Here is a 22,926-nt window from a genome sequence, read left to right as displayed (position 1 = left end):
TAGGCTATAAAACATTTGAAATCCCTACGACCCTAGCCAGAACACAAGCAAGGCCCACGAGGAGAGCAGCAAGACATTTCGTGCATAGATTGTTGAGGTATTTCCCCCGAATCAGTTTAAAGTTATAATCTTATCTACATTTTACTTGACTAAAGCAGAGAGTAAGCTTAAACGAACGGAAAATGGGCAGATAAGGGGGTGATTCAATTTCAAGCGTACAAAGCTCTGGAAACTATTATTTTCCCAATTAAGAGTTATGACAGACCTGAGTGAGTGACGGGCTAGTGGCACACCGCAATCAGAAGTCATTTGTAGCAGCTGTCTCCTTCCTCAAACTCGGAAGGAAACTTTCGAACTTCATGTTCTTTGTCGTTAACGCGGAAAGCTATGAAGATTAGCATATTTATTGTTTTTTATTTACAATTTCTTTAAAATGCAAAAAGCGCTAAAGAAGTATTTCGTTAACATGGACGAGTATCTGGCCAGCATCGGTCTCTACCGGAAAATGATGGCACGAGACGCGTCCTGTCTGTTTCGAGCTGTATCTGAGCAGGTAAGCTATGCTATCCTAGCCATGTCGTCTCCAAACTTCTCCAAAATGAATGTTTACTTGATGTTACTATCACAACCTTTTAAATGCTGTTTATTGTTTTTCGTTGTTTAAACGGTAGAAGTTATGGTTAGACAAAGGTAACGTGCATCCCGCATCGGAAAACCTGAGTCACGTTTAAGTTAAACAACTCATCATAATTTGTCGACCGAAAATTCCGGTTAGAGTTTCGGTTGAGTGCAGCTGTGATTTGCTCGCCACGCCACGCTTGCCAAGTTTTAATATAAGAGGTGACGTCACTGACCGGTCCCGTGTCTAGCAGGTCAGGTGTTCGCTCGGTGACCGGTGCAGTCTGAGTCAAGGTGACAGTGTTTTCTCTCTCCAGCTGTACTACTCTCAGAACTACCACAGCAAGATACGGAAGGACTGCGTCAGCTTCATGAGGACAAACCGCTGCAACTTCGAACCAGTAAGTAACTGCCACTGCTACACTACCAATTTTAATTCAGTACTAAATGAGTATTGAATCTGAGTTAAATGTGTTACTTAAATCTATAATTTTCGAAATTATTCCAGTATGTCGAAGGTTCATTTGAGAAGTACCTGGAACGTATTGAAGATCCAAAGGTAAGTCTGCCTGGTAGACCAAGAGAACACGCTCCTGGACCAGCATCTTTTCCTGCATGTATTAGGGGATGTGTCATCCCCAGCACCCGGCCATGTTCTCCAGTCAGAACTAAGAACCCTGTCATGTTCTATAGTCGGAACATAGAACTTTGTCATATCATATCTACTGTGTCAGAACATATAACCCTGTCCTGTCCTCTAGGTAGAAAGTAGAAACATGTCATGTTCTCCACAGAACCTACAACCCTGTCATGTTCTGTAGTCAACCTAGAACCCTGTCAAGATATATATATGTAGGACAGAACTGTCATGTTATTATGCTTGTGCTTTTCTGCTATTCTTCAGGAGACGGCTGGACAGGTGGAGATCAAGGCTCTCTCGTTGCTGTACAGGTGTGTAGGAGAAGGAGCAGGGAACAATCTCTTACTGTTGGTCTAAGGCCCACGGCCATTTACTGTGTGTGTGTGTGTGTGTGTGTGTGTGTGTGTGAGAACCAGGCGGTGCTTCCTAATATACAGGTATCCTGGGAAGCCACCAACAGAGATCACTGAGGAGGACTATGTAGAACAGGTGAGGGAGTGGGTGTGTGGTTGGGTAGACCAGGTTTGTGTGGTTGGGTAGACCAGGTGTCTGTGGTTGGGTAGACCAGGTGTGTGTGTGGTTGGGTAGACCAGGTGTGTGTGGTTGGGTAGACCAGGTGTGTGTGTGTGTGTGTGTGTGTGGGTAGACCAGGTGTGTGTGTACATGGTTAACCTGCAGGGGTGTGTGTCCAGATCTTGCTGTGCTGCTCCAACAACGGCCACTATGACATTGTCTACCCCAGGAACTACCCAATAGATGCAGCTCTCTGCCAGTGTAAGTACAACGGTACTTAGGAATGATTTGCTGGACCTGATGCTAGTTTCCTCCAGGATCACAATGACTCTTATTGAGAGACTTCTTGCTCTCGTTGGTTAGTTGTAACGGATTTAAATTCTTGTACTCGCTGTGAAATATTTGACTGATAGCTTTTCTACAGGTACACTCTTGCACTTTTTGAGGTTCATGTTGTTTAATTGTAACTTGTTTAACTGCATGCTCTTATGGTTCTTCCCTTTTGGCACTTATTTGGTTTTTCACAATGTATGCTCATGTTTTGGCTACCCGCACTGTTTGGGGCTATCTCGTTGTGATCAGAGACCTATGCACTTTTGTAAAGCTCTCTCTTGGAAGTCGCTTTGGATAAAAGTGTCTGCTAAATGCATAAATGTCATGTAAATTTAAGTCCTCACACCCCTGACCCCAGACACTGAGTCATAACCCTAAACTTGATCCTTTACACTGACCACTTAACACTAACCATGACCCAGACCTGAACCTAATGCTGACCCAGACTTGACCATTACCCCCTAGCACTGACCCCTAAACCCAACACTGACTCATACGGACCTTTCCATGGGATTTAACAGGAAATGTACAAAATTGCAGGTTAGTCTAATACAGGGAATTTAAATGTAGTTTAAAAAAACATCTTGCAGCATAATCTTGGTTAAAGTAACCAGATTATGGTTTTCGATTGAAATATATATATATTTCAAAATGTGTATTTTATGTTTGCATGCATGTCTCCTTATGACCAGAACATTTTCCACCCCTTTGCAACCCAAATACTGACCTTTGACCCTAACACTGATCCTAACCCAGACCTGACCCCAGCCCTTACTCCAAACTTTACTGTGGAGTCAGTTGGCTGAGCGGTGAGGGAATCGGGCTAGTAATCCGAAGGTTGCCAGTTCGATTCCCGGTCATGCCAACTGACGTTGTGTCCTTGGGCAAGGCACTTCACCCTACTTGTCTCGGGGGAATGTCCCTGTACTTACTGTAAGTCGCTCTGGATAAGAGCGTCTGCTAAATGTAAATGTACTCCTGCCCCTAACACTGACAGTACCCTTACCCATCTATAGTCAAGACCAAGCTAAATGCTTGCTAATAGCTCTAGTTTGTCAGTGCGATGACTGACTCTAGGACCATGACAGAAAGGGGAGTCCACACAAGGGGTTCAAAGATTACCGGTTGTTTATTAACATAAACCAAAGGCCCACCAAGCTACAAACAGCTCATAGAGAGGGAGAGAGTTCTCAATCAGGCTGAGAGCCTAAATAGAACAAGCCCAGGTTACCCTGACAGCCTCCAGGCTCCTCCCCCCCACTGTCCTGCAAAGGAAACCAAAGGGCAACCAGAGGGCAAGCAAACTCCTCTGTCTATCCACCCAATCACAGCGATCCTGTACGAGCTGCTGTACACGCGTGTGCTTGGCGTGGAGGAGGCCGAGCTACAGGCTGTCTTGGAGGGTTTCCGGGGCGGAGGCCGTCGCTATAGGAACAGCCTATCGGTGTGCAGCGAGGATGCAGGCTACGACACTCCAGAGGATAGAGCCCAGAGGTTGCTATGACGACTACACCTAACATCTGAAACTCCAAACTTCAAAAGTGTTGTTGTTGATCTATGTTGTTGTGCTGCAGGGAGGACTGGGAGCTGGGGGGGCAGAGGGGCTCAGAGGAGAAGAACAAGACCGGGGTAGAGGAACCCAAGGTGAGGAGGACCAATCACACAGCGGGAAGAATGAAACGGCTGCTCTGATTGGGAGAAAGAAAGCCTTTCAGTGACGTTTAAGACTTAACAGGACAGGAATCATCGTTGCTACGTCATTAAAAGCACCATGTCCACCAGGGTGGTGTTTTACTGAAAAATTTCTCCCCCCCCCCCCCAGGCTACAGAGGGCCCCTCCAGGCTGTCTCTTCCCTACAAGGTGCTGAAGGCCCTGGACACCGAGATGTACCGCAACGTAGAGTTTGATGTGTGGCACGACGGCCGCAAAGGTAAACCAGAAGGAGACACGCCAGGGCCAACCTAGGAAGCCGAAGGACACCTTAATGACACGTGTGAATGTGTGCCCTGTGTGCGTATACCAGAGATGCAGAAGAGCGACTACATGGTGTTTGCTGGAAGACAGTACTTCCTAGGAGACAAGTGCCAGGTAACATTCTCCTCCTAAACACGCCTACCGTACCATGAAGGGTGAGTATCACTGCTGTACTGTAACATGAGGGGTGGGTATCACTGCTGTACTGTAACATGAGGGGTGGGTATCACTGCTGTACTGTAACATGAAGGGTGGGTATCACCTGCTCTGTTGAAGTCCCTGCTCCCCTTTCCAACTGGGACAAGCAAATGGCCCCAGTCGCAGCATGCTCTAAACCTCTAGTGTGTTGGGTCAGAACCTCAAGGGTGCTGGGATCAGAACCTTGTGTTGCTTTAGGGTCAGAACCTTGTGTTGCTGTTTGGTCAGAACCTCGGTGGTGTTGGGTCAGAACTAGTGATGGGTGGTTCGCGAATGATTCGTTCTTTTTTAATTAATCTTTAAAAGTGAACAAACTGAATCCTCCCCCAAAAAGATTTGTTCGTTTTATTCTCTGCCTAAGTTATGCTTTTGGCGAATTGAAGGAGCTAAAAGAAGTTAAGCCACTTAGAACCGTTTCTGCCAGTTCTTCGCTAACTCGTTCACAAACGAAAACAAGAGAATCACTGGATCTTGTTCGCTTACAAGAATCACCGGATGTTCGCGAACGAGAGAATCGTTCAGTGATTTGTTTAATGATTCTTGTTCGAGAATGAATCACCAGATCTCGACTGCTTTTTTTTCACTAACTTTTCCAAGGCATTGGTCAGTGTTGTAACTCAATTCTTTATCAAAATAAGATTAAAAAAGTTATTATTATGTTTTAGTGAAATCTCAGTTGGCATATCACACATGGCTACAGGGAGGACTCACTGAACTAATCCAATGTAAGAACGAATCGTTTGCGAACGAATCACTGGATCTCCGCAAATCTTTTGGGTGAATGGAATCCAATGATTCGATTCTTTGAAAGGAATCAAAACGCCCATCACTATGGAGTTGGGTCAGAACCTCGTGTTGTGGTCCTCAGGTCCGTCTGGACCCCAAGGGGAAGTTCTACAACGCTTTCATCCAGGAAGTGGGAACCCACACCAGTGCTGTAACCGTGTTCATCGAGGAGCTCGGAGAGAAGTGAGAACACCACCGTTCATAACTGCTTAATAAACGCCTTTTACAGCACTTACTGTATATACATGTATGCACTGTTCCATGCTCAGACACCTGGTCTCTCTGACCAACCTGAAGCCAGTTAACCCTGTCCCAGCGTGGAACATAACCCCCAGCCGCAAGGGCTCCTCCTACACCCGGCCAGAACAGTACCCCGGAGAACTGGGTATGTAGCCGTAGAACCCTGGAGAACTGGGTATGTAGCCGTAGAACCCTGGAGAACTGGGTATGTAGCCGTAGAACCCTGGAGAACTGGGTATGTAGCCGTAGAACCCTGGAGAACTGGGTATGTAGCCGTAGAACCCTGGAGAACCCAAAACACCCCATGTTAAAGTCCACTCCTCTTTTCCACCCTCTCCTCCTCCCGCCTTGGCCATCTCCCTCTCTCCTTTCCTCCTTCCCCTCTTGCTCTCCCGCTCCTGTCCTCTCTTCCTACTGCTCCTCCTCCCTCCCCAGACTGTGAGGGCCGCGGGCGGAGGAGGTTCTTCAAGAGGCCCAGGGGGAAGGAGATGCTGATGGTGTCGTACAGCCGGCCCCCCCCGCCCGGCCTCCCTCCTCGCTTCCAGCCTGGAGGTATCCCACCCGGCCGTGCTGGCCCCCCACCCCCGCCCGGCAGCCTGCCCTACGACCCCTACCACCAGCACCCCCCTCCCTCCCGGACCCCCCGGGGCTACGGCCCCCCAAGGTCAGTGTGTCTGCCTTGGAACACCCCAGGGCAACCTTGTTTTCCTGCTACCTCACAACATTCTGTATGGAACAGGCCCCAGGAGAGGAAGATGCAAACAAGGTGCATATGATGGGTTTTGAGACTGGTGTTGACTCTCTCCTGTTGATGTGTGTGTACATTGGCGCGTGTGTCTTGTCTGCTTGTGCGCGTGCGTGTCTTGTCTGCACGTGTATGTTTGGCGTGTGGGTCATCTCTTCCTGGGTTCTGGTCAGAAGCTCTGCCCGCTTCCTGAACAGGCCTCACCTGATTGGTGCAGAGATGTATTACCCTCACCCAGGCAAACGCTGCTACCAGACCTACGATAACTACTCCTTCAGGTCCCGGTGAGACACACACCACTCTCTCTCACACACACTTTCCTCACACACACGTTCTCCTCTCACACTCCTCTTGTGTGTTCCAGTCGCAGTCGGAGGCAGTCCCTGAACAAGGAGTGTCAATTCAGCTACGCCTCGGAGGGAGGGGAGGAGGAGAGCCAGGACCTGGGAACCATCACATACTACCAGCTGGAGGAGGGAGAGGAGGCCTTCCCTGCCCTGCAGGTCCCACACACACACACACACACACACACACATGCACACACAAGCGACCTAAGTAGTGTTTACCTTCAGCTGCAAGTAGACAACTTTGTTTTGAACATTCGTTTCCTATTAGTTCTTTTTTTGTTACTGTACTTGTAATCTGAATGTGTGTGGGATGTTCGCGTGCATTGTGTGTGTGTGTGCAGGCCCAGTCCTCTCCCAGCTACTGGGTCCAGAGAGGACCCAGCCCGCTGCCCCCTCAGACCAAACGCACCCTCAACTCCTCAGAGGAGGACCTGGAGGAGGGCAGCAATGCAGGAGACCAGGGTAGGAAGCAGCTAGATCAGGGTAGGAAGCAGCTAGACCAGGGGAGGAAGCAGCTAGACCTGGGGAGGAAGCAGCTAGACCAGGGTAGAAAGCAGCTAGACCAGGGGAGGAAGCAGCTAGACCAGGGGAGGAAGCAGCTAGACCAGGGGAGGAAGCAGCTAGACCAGGGGAGGAAGCAGCTAGACCAGGGGAGGAAGCAGCTAGACCAGGGGAGGAAGCAGCTAGACCAGGGGAGGAAGCAGCTAGACCAGGGGAGGAAGCAGCTAGACCAGGGGAGGAAGCAGCTAGACCAGGGGAGGAAGCAGCTAGACCAGGGGAGGAAGCAGCTAGACCAGGGGAGGAAGCAGCTAGACCAGGGTAGAAAGCAGCTAGACCAGGGGAGGAAGCAGCTAGACCAGGGGAGGAAGCAGCTAGACCAGGGGAGGAAGCAGCTAGACCAGGGGAGGAAGCAGCTAGACCAGGGGAGGAAGCAGCTAGACCAGGGGAGGAAGCAGCTAGACCAGGGTAGAAAGCAGCTAGACCAGGGGAGGAAGCAGCTAGACCAGGGGAGGAAGCAGCTAGACCAGGGGAGGAAGCAGCTAGACCAGGGAAGGAAGCAGCTAGACCAGGGAAGGAAGCAGCTAGACCAGGGGGAGGAAGCAGCTAGACCAGGGGGAGGAAGCAGCTAGACCAGGGGGAGGAAGCAGCTAGACCAGGGGGAGGAAGCAGCTAGACCAGGGGGAGGAAGCAGCTAGACCAGGGGAGGAAGCAGCTAGACCAGGGGAGGAAGCAGCTAGACCAGGGGGAGGAAGCAGCTAGACCAGGGGGAGGAAGCAGCTAGACCAGGGGAGGAAGCAGCTAGACCAGGGGGAGGAAGCAGCTAGACCAGGGGAGGAAGCAGCTAGACCAGGGGAGGAAGCAGCTAGACCAGGGGGAGGAAGCAGCTAGACCAGGGGAGGAAGCAGCTAGACCAGGGGGAGGAAGCAGCTAGACCAGGGGGAGGAAGCAGCTAGACCAGGGGAGGAAGCAGCTAGACCAGGGGGAGGAAGCAGCTAGACCAGGGGGAGGAAGCAGCTAGACCAGGGGGAGGAAGCAGCTAGACCAGGGGAGGAAGCAGCTAGACCAGGGGGAGGAAGCAGCTAGACCAGGGGAGGAAGCAGCTAGACCAGGGGAGGAAGCAGCTAGACCAGGGGGAGGAAGCAGCTAGACCAGGGGGAGGAAGCAGCTAGACCAGGGGGAGGAAGCAGCTAGACCAGGGGGAGGAAGCAGCTAGACCAGGGGGAGGAAGCAGCTAGACCAGGGGAGGAAGCAGCTAGACCAGGGGAGGAAGCAGCTAGACCAGGGGGAGGAAGCAGCTAGACCAGGGGGAGGAAGCAGCTAGACCAGGGGAGGAAGCAGCTAGACCAGGGGAGGAAGCAGCTAGACCAGGGGGAGGAAGCAGCTAGACCAGGGGAGGAAGCAGCTAGACCAGGGGAGGAAGCAGCTAGACCAGGGGAGGAAGCAGCTAGACCAGGGGAGGAAGCAGCTAGACCAGGGGGAGGAAGCAGCTAGACCAGGGGGAGGAAGCAGCTAGACCAGGGGAGGAAGCAGCTAGACCAGGGGGAGGAAGCAGCTAGACCAGGGGAGGAAGCAGCTAGACCAGGGGGAGGAAGCAGCTAGACCAGGGGGAGGAAGCAGCTAGACCAGGTGAGGAAGCAGCTAGACCAGGTGAGGAAGCAGCTAGACCAGGGGAGGAAGCAGCTAGACCAGGGGGAGGAAGCAGCTAGACCAGGGGGAGGAAGCAGCTAGACCAGGGGAGGAAGCAGCTAGACCAGGGGGAGGAAGCAGCTAGACCAGGGGAGGAAGCAGCTAGACCAGGGGGAGGAAGCAGCTAGACCAGGGGGAGGAAGCAGCTAGACCAGGGGGAGGAAGCAGCTAGACCAGGGGGAGGAAGCAGCTAGACCAGGGGGAGGAAGCAGCTAGACCAGGGGGAGGAAGCAGCTAGACCAGGGGAGGAAGCAGCTAGACCAGGGGAGGAAGCAGCTAGACCAGGGGGAGGAAGCAGCTAGACCAGGGGAGGAAGCAGCTAGACCAGGGGGAGGAAGCAGCTAGACCAGGGGAGGAAGCAGCTAGACCAGGGGAGGAAGCAGCTAGACCAGGGGGAGGAAGCAGCTAGACCAGGGGGAGGAAGCAGCTAGACCAGGGGGAGGAAGCAGCTAGACCAGGGGAGGAAGCAGCTAGACCAGGGGGAGGAAGCAGCTAGACCAGGGGGAGGAAGCAGCTAGACCAGGGGGAGGAAGCAGCTAGACCAGGTGAGGAAGCAGCTAGACCAGGTGAGGAAGCAGCTAGACCAGGGGGAGGAAGCAGCTAGACCAGGGGGAGGAAGCAGCTAGACCAGGGGAGGAAGCAGCTAGACCAGGGGAGGAAGCAGCTAGACCAGGGGGAGGAAGCAGCTAGACCAGGGGAGGAAGCAGCTAGACCAGGGGGAGGAAGCAGCTAGACCAGGGGGAGGAAGCAGCTAGACCAGGGGAGGAAGCAGCTAGACCAGGGGGAGGAAGCAGCTAGACCAGGGGGAGGAAGCAGCTAGACCAGGGGGAGGAAGCAGCTAGACCAGGGGAGGAAGCAGCTAGACCAGGGGGAGGAAGCAGCTAGACCAGGGGAGGAAGCAGCTAGACCAGGGGAGGAAGCAGCTAGACCAGGGGGAGGAAGCAGCTAGACCAGGGGGAGGAAGCAGCTAGACCAGGGGGAGGAAGCAGCTAGATGGAATGTATACTGTTACAGCTCATGCACCTAGTTTGGAACCTTGTCTCTCTGTAATCTTTTCTATATCCTGTCTGTGTAACACGCTGTCAGGTGACTATTCTGAGGAGTACATCTATGCAGCTCAAGGTGAGTGGAGGTTTTCCAGACTTGGAACATTCTAAAGGACTTGGTGGACTAGTTGTGATGTGTGTGTGTGTGTGTGTGTGTGTGTGTGTTTCAGACACAGGCTTCCAGAGCCCCTCAGTCTATGCTGCCACTGAATCTACAGCCAACCTGGTAAACATTATTGTTTATTATTATTGGGTGTGCTTTGCCTTCGGCAAGGGCACAACCTTTGTTCTCTCACATATATATTATTATTTTTATTTCTTTTTGCCCCCCTAAAACTCAGTCAATATTTGGCCTACATAGACAACGTAGGTGTCAAAAGTTTCGTCTTGGTAGCGATTGAGTTGCTTCTATTGGAATTTACGTTCCGTTGCATGGTTTAGGCTTCAGTTAAGTTTTTGTGGCGAAAAGTGAAGCTAACGGTGGCTAATTTGCTAGCCACAGTCACTGACGTTACTAACGTCACTGCGTCACTAACGTCACGAAAACATGCGTGACTACCTTTGGCAGAACATTCGTTTAGCATCTGTTAACTTGGGGGATAGCTAGGCTAACTATAGCTTTACTGCAAGGCAGCTGCAGAAACGCCACAAGCAAAGAGGCCAGGGTGATAACTATTTACTCATTTTACTTTGTGATATGACACACAATTGTGATCTGTAATGTACAATATAAGCTGATATTATTAAGGAAGTACATCTACTTTCGGAAACAGTAGTCTACTATTTCACTGAAGTATTAGCATCATGACATTAGCCTGTGTTTCCCGGGCAACACATACTACAGTGGTCTATGACGTATCTGTTTTCAATCGTTAAAATAAACATTCCTCACATATACATTTTCGTTGTATGATTTATTCTGACATTAGTAAACGATTTGTTGGTGAAATTACCATTACCGGTGATTTCAAACCAGTGTAGCTCACTGCAACGCTGTAGCCTACTGTACCCGAGACACTAGTGTGAGTAGCTAACAAAAACTCCTCAGCTGTTTAAGTCAAACGGCGACAGAACATGTTCGGCACTCCCCTTACTCAAAAGTCTTTCAATAGGGAAACTATCTGACTACTAACCTGAACTTCATTGCCACAGCCTAAACTTTGTCAATCTGTTCATGAAAATAATTAATTTCAGCCTAAACCGTACAACGGAACGTTTAATCGAATTCAACCAACGCAATCGCTACCAAGACGAACACAGCAGTAGTCTACTGTACTGTAGTAGTAGAATTTACCGGGGCAGCTTCTCCACACAGGGCTATATCGCATTTTGCGTTGTTACTGACAATGATCGCTACCAGTGAGCTTTTTATGAATGAGCGATTTTCCACTAAATACATGTCAAGCTTATTTACGTTTTTGGGGGCATATTTTCAGTTAGCAGATGGTACTGTTTGAATCGCGATTCTATCGTCTGCCGGTAACGTCGTAGAATAATCTTCAAAGGGGGTTCTTTATTAATGAATGAATGCAATATGAGTAGGCTAAATGCCTGAAAATATCACGAGAAGGGAAAACTTAAAAGGACTTTTAAGTCATAGAGATTAGGTCCATTTTTACACCGGTCTGCCAAATGTATTCGTTTTGATTCAGCTATGAGGCTGACTCTTGCAGGGGAAATGAGAAGACATCATATTTCATTCTACACTTCACTCGTATTTTGAGTTGTAAATGAGCAGCAAAAAAAAGATGCTTTTAAATCTATGTAATATTTATAAATAAGTAGGCCCTATGCATTTTTATATAAAATATACAGGAATATCAGTTGTAAAAATGGCATTAAAATCCCTGTACAACCGACGCAAGCAAGCACACCCTACAATTTCCCCAGAAATTGTATCCTCTCTAGTTATTATTATTGCTACTACTAAACCCTGTTATTCTACTAGACCATCCAGGAGGGAGGCTCTCGTGCTGGATCTCCACAGGAGGGTGTTGCTACCTACAGCTACTCGCAACAGGTACACACAATCTATATATACACACACATGCTTGTACACACACCACACACACACTCTCTATGACAGCAGGATAGAAACTGTGACGTGTGTGTGTGTGCTCCAGGTGGTGGTGAAGTCTGCAGTCCTCTCCTCCTCCCAGGCAGTCAACACTGCCCCAGCAGCCATCTTCACCTCTAACTCCTCCTCTTCCTCCTCCTCCTCCTCCCAGACCCCCCCTGACACCCAGCCCCCCCCGCCACCACACACCCAGGGGGGGGGGCTGCCCCCTCATGCCCTTGGCAGACCAGGTATGCCTGACGCGCACACACCACACATGTTTAACTAGACACACACACACACCTGCCCTGCTGCCTGTCTGTGTGTGTGTGCAGTTGTGTCTATGCAGCTGCCCCCCCCTTCTCCCTGGCTGGTGAACGAGATGGGCGAGCCAATCAGCACGGCCACACCCCCCCCCCCCTGCTCCTACGACCCCCACGGCCAAGACCTGCCCCGAGGTCAGACCCCCACACGTCCAGCCTGTGTGTTGTGTGAATGTCTCCAGTCTGATGGTGTGCGAGTGTGTGTCCAGTCTGATGGTGTGTGTCTGTGTCTCCCCAGACTCTAAGGTTCTGCAGTACTACTTCAACCTGGGAGTTCAGGTGAGTCTACACATCCCAGCGTTTCCATGACAATGGACACATTTAAAATTTTAATGGACTTGCACTACTGGGCAGGAGTTGAGAAACATCTGTGCCCTGATTGTTCCTGCGTATCCATACGTATTACAGACGGCAAAATATCTGATGCCATTTTGAACCTTTACAATGAAGCTCACTGGTACATAAGGATTAAAACGCAGCTTGTAAAAACACACTGTAGTGAGAATGTGGTGTAACCCAGAATAACCAATCCCCCCTCCTCTCCTCTCCCTTCCTTCCTTTTGTCTCCCATCCCATCCTCTCCCTCCTCCCATCCCTCTCTGCCCCCCCCCAGTGGTATCAGCAGTTCTACTGGCAGTCAGTGATGCAGTTCCAGCAGGTGTTCCAACCCCCCAGCGCTGAGTACCAGCCAGCCTACCCTGCCCCACCCCAGGAACCTCCCGCCCCCCCAGCCTACCCCCCGGACAATCCCCGACCTGCCCCCGAGGCCCAGGGGGACGGACACCACCACGGTCAGCGCACTCTCTCTCTCACACACCACTTACCGGTATAGATCCAGACAGTTGACCAGGTCAGACCCTTCTGACGGACAGCATCACTGTGTCACCCTCTCCTCCCCCTGTCCCCCAGGCCCCCCCCTGGGTGTGGACCCCCCCCTGGCCGCCCCCCCCCCTGCTGTGTTGTACCCAGTGTACCAGGAGCCGCCCCACGTCCAACCCTACGACTCCTGCATGCTGTCCTACCACTACCTAGCCCCGCCCTGGATGGCTGGCCACGCCCCCAGCCACACCCAGCCACGCCCCCACTCCTCCTACTGCCCCTCCCACCTGGCCTACGTCTCGGCTCCGCCCACTCACCACACCCACTTCATACCCCCCAGTATGTAGAAACTTTCACGCGCGTTCACGCCATCCACAGGTACGCACCGCACTCAGGCACATGCACGCATGCTCACACGTGCACACGCACGTTCACACACACACACACAGGTACACACTAATCTACCTCATGTAGCAGATAGTCTTTTGTTTCCAATCAGAATGTCTCTAGTTACCTGCGGCCCAGTTGTTCAGGGTGGGCGTGGCCATGTTAGGGAGCGGGATGACCAGGAGTAGCCATGTTGGTTCCCTTCTAAGTTAACAGGGATGTCTTTATGTTGTTTGTACCATCGTGTGTTCTCTTCTCTTTTCATATTTCAAATAATAAAAGAGTTGTGTTCCTCCAAACACTGCCTGGTCCATCTTCTCCAATCACAGCCTCGCGCCACTGCCCAGCCACCAATCACAGCCTTTCTAACACATAATTCAGCATCTTAATAAAATAATTTTTACTGGTTTACATGCTTTCAGCCAACCATGGCTCAGTGTGCAGGAGTTGCATAAAAGTGGGTCAAATAAGTTAGAAAGTAAATCATGTAGATCTCGTGCTTTCTATTACCTGGTGGGAAAATGCCACCACTAGAGGGTAGTAGAGGATCGTGCAACCATATGGCAGTAGAAAAGATACAGCTTGCATTGTTGCTATCGTGTGTGTGTGTGTATATATGAGTGAGAGTGTGCAGGAAACAGCAGTGACTCGTCGTTCTCCTCACTACATAGAGGGTTCGCGGACTGTTCCATCTTCAGAGAGAAGCGGGGGTATTCTGGATCTTGTTGTCTTCCAGCTGGTTTCCAATGGAATGTTCCATTTCTGGGATGGGGTCTACAGCTTTGTGGTAATGGACTCGTCCTGCTCCGCCCTCCCCTCTGAGCCTGGGTCATCACAGCCGGCCTCTGTCCCATCCAGGGAGGAGGCTGGGAGCTGGAGGCTGCTGCTGGGCTGGGGGTGGGGAATCTGGGGAACTGGGGTCGGGGAGTGGGGGGGCTTGGGCTGGGGGTGCTGGGAGTGGGAGGTCTGCCTGTTAAAGTCCTCTGGAATCTGAGCGCAGGTCTGGGATGGGCAGCAGGCCTGGGCGGGGCAGGGCTGGCCGAGCGTTCCATCCGAGATGATGTAGGCGTCCTGCTGCTGAGTCATGCTAGGAGGGGCGGCAGGCCTGGGCGGGGCAGGGATGTGTCCGTTCATGCGTGAGAAGAGGAGCCCCAGGCGTCTGATGGAGTCTCTCTTGGACCTGGAGAACCGCTGCAGACCCCCCCCACCCGTCCCTCCCCCCAGACGCCCCCACCACAGCGGGGAGATGGTCCTCGTCTTCTCCCCGGCTCCCTCCCCCTCTTCCGCCCCCGCCCCCTTCTCCCTCGCCATGGAGCTGAAGAGGGCAGACCCACTGAAGGCGGAGTCCATCCGGCCCTTCTGGTCAACTGATGGGCTGAAGGATGCGCCCCTGGCTTTAGCCTCTCCCACCTCATCTGGCCTGGCTCCGCCCCCCTCCTCACTGCTGGAGGAGTAGGTCCGCCTTTCGGGCTTCCTGTTGCCTAGGAGATCCAGAACCTCGTAGCGGAAGCTGGAAATGTCCTGCTTTAACTCCTGGAGGAGGGGGGGAGGGGGGGGGGGGGGGGGACAGGAAATGAGAAGGCAGCACACTCCTTGTCTAAAGGACTGTGAAGTATCTCTGCCTACCTTGAAGTTCTCCTCTGTCAGCCCCTCATCTGTCTTAGCGCTGCGGATCATAGCTGCTACGTATCTCTTCACCAGGTTCCTGATCACCTCCTGCGCGCGCGCGCACACACACACACACACTCTGTTACCGTCACAGTATCTGTTCTGGGGGCTGTTACTGCTAGAGTAGAGGGCTGTGGTGTCCATACCTGATAGTGCTGGTTTTGAATCATTTGATCAGCATGACGTTCCTGAACCAGAAGACAGGACGATCATTGTTGTGTCCCAACACACACACCTACACACACACCCTTGCACTCCCTCACACATGCACACATCCGCACACACACACTGACAACCCCCCAACACACACACGGTTATCATACCGTGAACTGTCTGAGGTTGCGTGTTTGCGTGTCGTCGTGGGGGGGGTGCCTCTCCCCCCAGAGCCATCTCTGCAGCCAGACACACAGGTACCACAGGGTCTTGGGGCTGGGGACGATGTTGAAGGGGGGGGGCAGCGTGCCCCCTTCGTCAAAGTAGCTCATCCACAGCTTGGTGCGGGCAAACTTCCACTCTATGTCTGCATGGTCCTGGGGGCAGCAGAGGTGGTTGGATGAGTAGACCCTCTGGTCTGGTGGCTGATTGCCTTCACACCGTCTCAGTATCACAAAGATTCAAACACACTTTCTGTGCCTGTTAGCCCCACCCACTCTCCTTCCTGTTAGCCCCACCCACTCTCCTTCCAGTTAGTCCCGCCTCCTCTCATTTTGGGGATGTCGGTTGCTGACACCATTATGGATTCAGCTTTGGATAACAATGCATTGCGGTGGATGGCAAGATTAGCTGCATTTGGCCTGGATTTACGTCTGCAAAGTAGTTTGTCGTGTATAATTTCACTACATCAAATATGTTTTTATTTGTGTGATCAGTTTACTATTAATAAGTCATAAAAAAAATTATGAAGGAGCGACAGTTAGCTTCTTTTAGCTTTGAGCTAATTTAGGGTTATGTTATACTGACATTTCCATTTTACATTTAGTCATTTTAACAGACGCTCTTATCCAGAGCGACTTACAGTAAGTACAGGGACATTCTCCCCGAGGCAAGTAGGGTGAAGTGCCTTGCCCAAAGACACAACGTCAATTTGCACGGCCGGGAATCGAACATGCAACCTTCTGATTACTAGTCCGATTCCCTAACCGCTCAGCCACCTGACTCACAAAATGTTGCTGCGTACAAGATTTTGCAGTCCCCCCGAGATGACCTTGCAAGAGTGTTCGCACGTCTATGTTGCTTCACTCCGTGTGCCTGCGCCTCGTCCATCACTGTTTACAACGTTAGCAGGACTACTTGGTTGGCGTTGCCTTCTCCGCGTGAGAAATACAAGGTGTGGTGTGAGAGCATGTGAACTGGTTGAAATGCGTGTGTCACACAGCCAATGCGTGAGAGTTGGCAGCCCTGTGACTACATAAATAGTATTAGTGTAGTACAACAAATTAGAATACTAGTTTAGTGCTATTGTAGAATTAGTACTGGTGTTTAGTACTACTGCATTGTTACACTCTTAGTGTAGTATCAGTATTGGTACCAGTACTCACAGCTATGAGCTGGTAGGAGTTGTTCATCATGGCGATCAGCATGTTGAGCAGCACCACCAGGGAGATGACGTTGTAGGTTCCAAACATGGTGGCTCCTACGAACTCTGTGAACTCGTGGCGGGCCTTCACGTTGGTGACGTACAGGTTCAGCAGGCCGAACACAGACCAGAACAGAGACTGCAGGGTCTCAAACAACCTGGGGGGGTGAGGAGGAGGGGGGGGGGGATGCAAAGTTACACCGACAGAACTCCAACAAGACAGAGGGAACAGCTCTCCACCAATCACAGTTGTTTTCACAGCGGATGACGCACACACACTCTCACGCTGGTACACGTGCATGCACGCACACACACACACACACACTTCTTACGTGGAGAAGGCGTTGTTCTGCCTCTCACAGCGGATGCCCTTGCAGTGGTTGGGCTCGTCTGCAGCCTTGGTCTCATAGTAGAAATACAGCTGGTTCAGACCGTTAGCAAAGGATAGCAGCACCTACACAAGCACACAAGCACACTTTCACTAGACAGCAGCAGATGTGTGTGTGCACCAGGCAGGAACTTATGGAAGTCAAGCAGTGTGTGTGTGTGAGACAGAGAGAGACAGTGTGTATAAGGCATTAGATGAAGAGGAACTTGATGTCCCCTGGTGTGTGTGTGTGTGTGTGTACCAGGCAGTAGATGAAGAGGAACTTGAGGATGTCCAGCAGCATGCGCCCCAGGGAGATCTGCAGGGGCCCCAGGTGAGAGTTGGCCGTGAACAGGGAGATGAGCCGCAGGGAGCTGAAGATGTTGGCGATGGCAAACAAGGCCTCCGCTATCAGGGTGGGGTGCCACACCTCCCATTCCTCCCTGGGCCTGGAAGAGTTATACTGAGAGGGGAGAGAGAGTTAGACTGAGGGGGGAGAGGTAGACTGGAGGGAGAGGAGGGAGAGAGTTAGACTGGAGGGAGAGGGGGGAGAGAGTTAGACTGGAGGGAGAGGAGGGAGAGAGTTAGACTGGAGGGAGAGGGGGGAGAGAGTTAGACTGGAGGGAGAGGGGGGAGAGAGTTAGACTGAGGGGGGAGAGTTAGACTGGAGGGAGAGGGAGAGAGTTAGACTGGGGGGGGGGGGGGGGAGTTGGGGTTTATACTGGGGGGGAAGAAAAATGATGATGCTGGAGGGAGGGAGAGGGGGGGGGTTCCACACCTTGAAGTTAGGGGTGTAACGATACACTCAGCTCACAATACAATGTAACACGGTGTAACATTTTTGCATTGCGAGATATTGTGCCACAATATGTTGTTACACCCCTACTTGAAGTAGACCACCATCTTTACACACACACACACACCCTCCTCACCTTGAAGTATGCCACCATCTTTAGGGAGATGGTAGCTAGGTATAGAGAGTTCATGGCAAAGTCCATCAGGTTCCACCAGTCATGAATGTACTCAGTAAAGCCTCCATCCCACATCTCCTTAATCTCTGCCCAGATGAACCCTGTACACAGTCATACACACATACATATACACCACACATACACACACACAAACACACACAGAGGCTTGGGTTTAGTGAGATAACACATACCCCTCTACCCAGGCCTGCCATCAGGGGGGTTAAAGGTTACAGATGGCCCATGCAAAGGTCCGGGGGGGGCAGGCCAGGCCCAATTCAGCCCCCTCCTCGTTGATAAGTTAACTTACACCTCAACAGGGTGGGGCACACACACACCCCAATACACACACAAACTTTAACACACATCGTAACACACTCACATACCCCAACACAACACCCAGGGCAGTTTCATCCACTCCACAAACACCCCAATACACACCCAAACTCCAACAACACAGCCCCCAATACACACACAAACCCCAACACACACCCCAACACACACACCCCTACCCAGCACCCAGGGCAGTATCATCCACTCCACCACGGTGGGGGGCGGCCCCTGCACGTGCAGGTCCGTCCTGACGATGTGCTGGGAGGAGAGGAGGAGGAGGAAGAGGAAGGTGAGGTAGGAGGCCGTGTGGCAGATGAACTTGATGAAGGGCTTCCTGACGAACGCTCCCAGGGTGCTCCGGGGCGCCAGCAGGTAGACCAATGAGAAGACGGGGAAGAGCAGGCCAATGAGGACGCAGGTGGGGAGCTTGACGGCCCAGTGACGCCGCCTCCAGCCGGGGAAGCCGTCGTACCACAGAGTAGACAGCAGCTGCTGGCAGTTGGGCTGGGAGACGAACTAGAGGAGGAGATGGGGGGGAGAGAGAGCGAGGGATGAGAGCGTTAGAGGGATGAGGGAGAGGGATGGGAGAGAGAGAGAGAGAGAGATAAAAGAGAGACATATAAAGTGCAATACAAATAAAATGTATTATTAATATTATTATTATTAGAGGGATGAGAGAGATGAGCGACATGAGAGAGACAGATAAGAGAGAGAATGGAATGAGAGAGGGAGAGAGAGAGAGAGGGGGGGGCGAGAGACAGAGAGGAAGGGATGAGAGAGGGAGGGAGAGCTTCAGTATGCGTCCCCTCCAGACTACAGCGTCCAGCAAAGAGCCTATCAGAGGGTCGTCTGCGTTACCACGGTTTCTGCTGTCAGCCCAGGTGAGGAGCATGAATAAAGGAGAGCCCAGTGCTATTCTTACTCACGCACTGTGGAGATACAGCAGCTCGCTCTCACTGAGCTCAACTCTGCCGTGCTACCTATCCCAACATGCAACATGCCAAAGACTCCCCGCCTCTCCTCCCCCCTTTCCTCCCTCCTCTCTTCTCATGGTCTCCCCTCTCATTCCCTCTCCACATTACCCCTCTCCTCCACCCCTCTCCTCTCGTTGTCTCTCCTCCTGTCTTCCCTCCACTCCTCTCGTGCCCTCTCCTTTCATTGCCTCTCTTTGGCTCTGTATCTCTATTCTCCTGGGAAGAATTTTTGATTTGTGTGTTCATATAGATCGGTTTAAACATGTACATGCTCTGCTGCACACGCACACGGCTCTCTCATTCCTCGCATTCCCCCCTCTCTTTTCCCTCTCTCTCCATGAAAGTTTCAGAAGGACACAACTGCAGAATAGAAACAGCAGACAGATGAAATTCAAACAACAGGCCAGAGTGGAGTTAGAGGAAGGGGCAGCAGACCAGGGTGGAATTAAAGGGAGGGGCAGCTGGCCAGGATTGCGTTAAAGGGAGGAGCAGCAGGCCAGGGTGGAGTTAGAGGAAGAGGCAGCAGACCAGGGGGGAGTTAGAGTTAGCGTGTGTGGTGTGTGCGTGTGTGTATACCTCCTTCTGATGGTACTTGATGGCCAGCTTCAGCTTGGCCAGGTCGTGGCTCTCCTGCAGGTCCAGCTCCTGGCTGTGGTCATCACGGTGATTGAGGATGGTCTCCAGCTCCCTGCTGCTGCGGGCCTGGTCCAGGAGGTCTTTAGCAAACATCTTACACTGCTGCGACAGCTCCTCGTACTCCTGACGGAACTCGTTCTCCACCTGTTATGTAAACATGTTAGAACTGGTTATTCACCTGGTATGAACATGTTATAAATGGTTATTGACCTGGTACAAACATTATAACTGGTTGTGAACCTGGTACAGACATGACATAAATGGTTGTTCACCTGGTGTAGCCTTGTTATAACTGGTTATTAACGGTATGAACATAAACCCGGCATGAACATTTTACAGCTGACTATGAACCTGGCATGAACATGCATGTTATAACTGACTATGAACCTGGCATGAACATGTTTTAGCTAACTATGAACCTGGCATGAACATGTTATAGCTGATTATTAACCTGGCATGAACATGTTATAGCTGATTATGAACCTGGCATGAACATGTTATAGCTGATTATGAATCTGGGATGAACATGTTATAGCTGATTATGAACCTGGCATGAACATGTTATAGCTGACTATAAACCTGACATGAACATGCTATAGCTGACTATAAACTTGACATGAACGTATCATAACTCCCCCTGACCTTGCTGAGCTCCTTGAGCTCCCAGCCCAGCTTGAAGGCGGTGAGGAAGGGGTCTTCGCTGGAGAGGGCGATGAGCGAGGGGCTGGCCAGGGTCTTGTACACGTTGAGGCGCGAGCGCGAGTGCCTCAGGCTGTCCACCTCGGAGCTGGACACGCACGTGGCGCAGTCACAGCGGAGCTGATGGGGCCGCGGCACCGCCACCTTCCTCTGGACCAGCAGCTTGATGATCTGGTAGTTGTTGGTGTGGGCCGCCAGCATGATGGGGGTGATGTCCGGGGTGAACTCTGAGAACTGGCTGTCCATCATTAGGGAGGGGACCTGGGGAACGGAGGGGGGAGAGGGAGAGGGGGCAATGAATCCCCCTTTAGGTCAGAGAAGGAGCAACTAGACAGTTTGTCGTGTCTCTCACACACACACATCTACCCCACACCCTCCCTGCACACAAACACACACACACGCCCTCCTCACCTGCTTCTCTCCGCAGGGGCGCCTGTGCGACAGCAGCATCTCCACGGCGCCCACCACCTCCTTCCTGATGGCGTACAGGAGGCCGTCTCCCATGGCGACGCCGTGGTCCAGCAGCAGCTCCATGACCTCCAGGTTCTCGTTGTCGATGGCGATGAGCAGCGCACTGCGCCCCAGAGGGTCCAGACAGTTCAGGTTGATGTTGTAATAGATCCCTGCCTCCTGTAGAGCCTGCTTCACCCCTGCATAATCACCCTGCACACACACCATAGACACCACACACACATACCATACACACACCATACACACACCCCACATACCATACACACACCACACACCCAAAAACCATACACACACCACACACACACATTATACACACACACAGTGCACACACTGGCCAGGTTGCAGTTGCAAATAGGAACTTGTTCTGAACTAGCTTATCTGGCTAAATAATGGTGAAATAATAATTAAAAAACACACTGTGTCATGGTGTAACGGTTCACAGAATTCAATGTTCGGTTGAAGCGCAACAGTGGTGTCACGGTTCGGTAAGGTTTTCGATTCAGCAAAAAAAGTAGACCTGCCAGAAAAATGTCCTTGATTTTATTACCTCCTATCATAAAGTAGGGTATGTTTTTACTTTGAACAATGATGGAACTAAACCTGATTCATCTCTGGGGTGGATTCTTAGCAGCATGTAAAACCAAAACAGATAGTCATTCTCAACGAGCTAGCTTAGCGTAGCGTGCCTACCAGTGTGTCCTGGAGTAGAGAACTGACCAGTTCAATATAAAAATATGTGTATACTGAATACTTACACCCATTTAGTCATTAGTCGCCATTTAGTCACACCCCTAATACATATTTACACACACACACACTTACAATGTCAAATTGCGGCAGAGGTCAGTAGAGGTCAGCCGATTGCAGAAGAGGTCAGCAGAGATGGGAAGGGGGATACGGGAGTTGAGAGGGGGGACATGACAGACGGGAGGAGGGAGGTGAGAGGTGAGGGGGGGGGGGGGAGGTCCTCACCTTCTCCACAGCGGTGAGGTAGGCCCTCTCCTCAGGGCTCAGCTCTGCCTCGGCCCGGACCACACGCAGGGGGATACGGTCCCGGTACGGAGCCCTGCCACTCCTCCTGTAGTACAGCTGGGGGTTCATGCTGCACACACACACACACAGGCACATGCACACACACACCATATACATGCGTGCACACACACCATATGGGTTAGGAGAGACAGAGCAGTATACACAGACTTTCAGTAGGTCTCTCCTAGTTCCTCCAGCTGTTGTGGGAGTGTGTGTGTGTGTGTGTGTGTATACAGTGTGTGTGTGTATGGTGTGTACGGTGTGTGGGTGTGTGTGTGTGTGTGGTCGCAGGTGTGAGGCCGCAGGTGTGACATGAAAGCCCACCTGAAGAGACGTACGAATATGCTGCCCAGGGAACACACCCACAATGCACTGCAGCACACAGCCTAACTGTTCACACAGATGTGATGTAACTATCCTACTGTCTCACGTCCTGTGTGTGTGTGTATGTGTGTATGTGTGTGCGTGTGTACGAGTGTTTGCTCTTGAAGTGGAATCAACCAGAAAACAATGTTATAGTAGACATCAGTCACTTTTTTCACTGATTGTTTATCCCTCTCTCCTCTCATCTTTCCTCCTCCTCTCCCCTCCTTTCCTCCTCTCTCCTCCTCTCCTCTCTCCAAGCGCCTCCTTTCCTCCCCTCTCTCCTTTTCTCTTACTCCCCTCGTCTACTCTCATATCTCTCTCCTATCCCCCACCAACCACAGCCTCTCCCCAACCTAGGCAGCACACACATACGCACTTTCAGACTGTACTACACCCCTGTTCTCTCTGTCTTGCACACAGACACACACACACGCACATTCGTACTGTACCACACACACACATCCACACTAAGCCAGATGTGAGGGTTAGGGTAAATGTTCTAAATGGAGTCTCATCAATTCAACCGAAGAATAGACTAAAAGACTTTACCTCTAAAACTGCGTGGCGACCGAGCAGAATTAACAATATGACTTTACCTCAAAGGCAGCTGTTGGAGTTAGACT

At 51.6% G+C, this 22,926-nt stretch overlaps 2 protein-coding genes across 2 annotated transcripts; one reads left to right on the top strand and one right to left on the bottom strand.

Moving 5' to 3' along the window:
- Positions 1 to 421: 421 nt before the first annotated feature.
- Positions 422 to 13,454, top strand: alg13 (ALG13 UDP-N-acetylglucosaminyltransferase subunit). Its single transcript, XM_067229142.1, has 24 exons — positions 422 to 553; positions 936 to 1,019; positions 1,127 to 1,177; positions 1,523 to 1,569; positions 1,675 to 1,747; positions 1,951 to 2,032; positions 3,436 to 3,598; positions 3,679 to 3,748; positions 3,927 to 4,035; positions 4,129 to 4,193; positions 5,146 to 5,246; positions 5,333 to 5,448; positions 5,739 to 5,967; positions 6,225 to 6,332; positions 6,413 to 6,551; positions 6,737 to 6,857; positions 9,669 to 9,704; positions 9,799 to 9,854; positions 11,577 to 11,648; positions 11,752 to 11,935; positions 12,020 to 12,142; positions 12,246 to 12,286; positions 12,621 to 12,798; positions 12,917 to 13,454. Exons 1-24 carry the CDS (start codon positions 434 to 436, stop codon positions 13,171 to 13,173), a joined length of 2,625 nt encoding a protein of 874 aa, XP_067085243.1. The 5' UTR covers positions 422 to 433; the 3' UTR covers positions 13,174 to 13,454.
- A 533-nt stretch (positions 13,455 to 13,987) lies between these two features.
- LOC136933353 (short transient receptor potential channel 5-like) lies at positions 13,988 to 22,006 on the bottom strand. Its single transcript, XM_067228666.1, has 13 exons — positions 21,878 to 22,006; positions 20,846 to 21,097; positions 20,378 to 20,695; positions 19,676 to 19,879; positions 18,305 to 18,641; positions 17,757 to 17,896; positions 17,087 to 17,287; positions 16,790 to 16,911; positions 16,420 to 16,615; positions 15,205 to 15,411; positions 15,028 to 15,069; positions 14,840 to 14,929; positions 13,988 to 14,746 (listed from the first exon to the last, which is right to left on the bottom strand). Exons 1-13 carry the CDS (start codon positions 22,004 to 22,006, stop codon positions 13,988 to 13,990), a joined length of 2,997 nt encoding a protein of 998 aa, XP_067084767.1.
- Positions 22,007 to 22,926: the final 920 nt, after the last annotated feature.

This window comes from Osmerus mordax, chromosome 25 (genome assembly GCF_038355195.1).
Source record: "Osmerus mordax isolate fOsmMor3 chromosome 25, fOsmMor3.pri, whole genome shotgun sequence".
Lineage (NCBI taxonomy): Eukaryota > Metazoa > Chordata > Actinopteri > Osmeriformes > Osmeridae > Osmerus > Osmerus mordax.
This window is presented reverse-complemented; position numbering and strand designations above follow the sequence as displayed.

Excerpts from the sequence above, each read along its gene's own strand:
- alg13 (XM_067229142.1), top strand. The coding sequence starts at position 434 with ATGCAAAAAGCGCTAAAGAAGTATTTCGTTAACATGGACGAGTATCTG. Across the intron at positions 554-935 it reads TTCGAGCTGTATCTGAGCAG|CTGTACTACTCTCAGAACTA; the intron begins GTAAGCTATGCT and ends TTCTCTCTCCAG. Across the intron at positions 12,143-12,245 it reads CGGCCAAGACCTGCCCCGAG|ACTCTAAGGTTCTGCAGTAC; the intron begins GTCAGACCCCCA and ends GTGTCTCCCCAG.
- LOC136933353 (XM_067228666.1), bottom strand. The coding sequence starts at position 22,006 with ATGAACCCCCAGCTGTACTACAGGAGGAGTGGCAGGGCTCCGTACCGG. Across the intron at positions 19,880-20,377 it reads AGCTCAAGGAGCTCAGCAAG|GTGGAGAACGAGTTCCGTCA; the intron begins GTCAGGGGGAGT and ends TTTACATAACAG. Across the intron at positions 18,642-19,675 it reads TCAAGTACCATCAGAAGGAG|TTCGTCTCCCAGCCCAACTG; the intron begins GTATACACACAC and ends CTCCTCCTCTAG.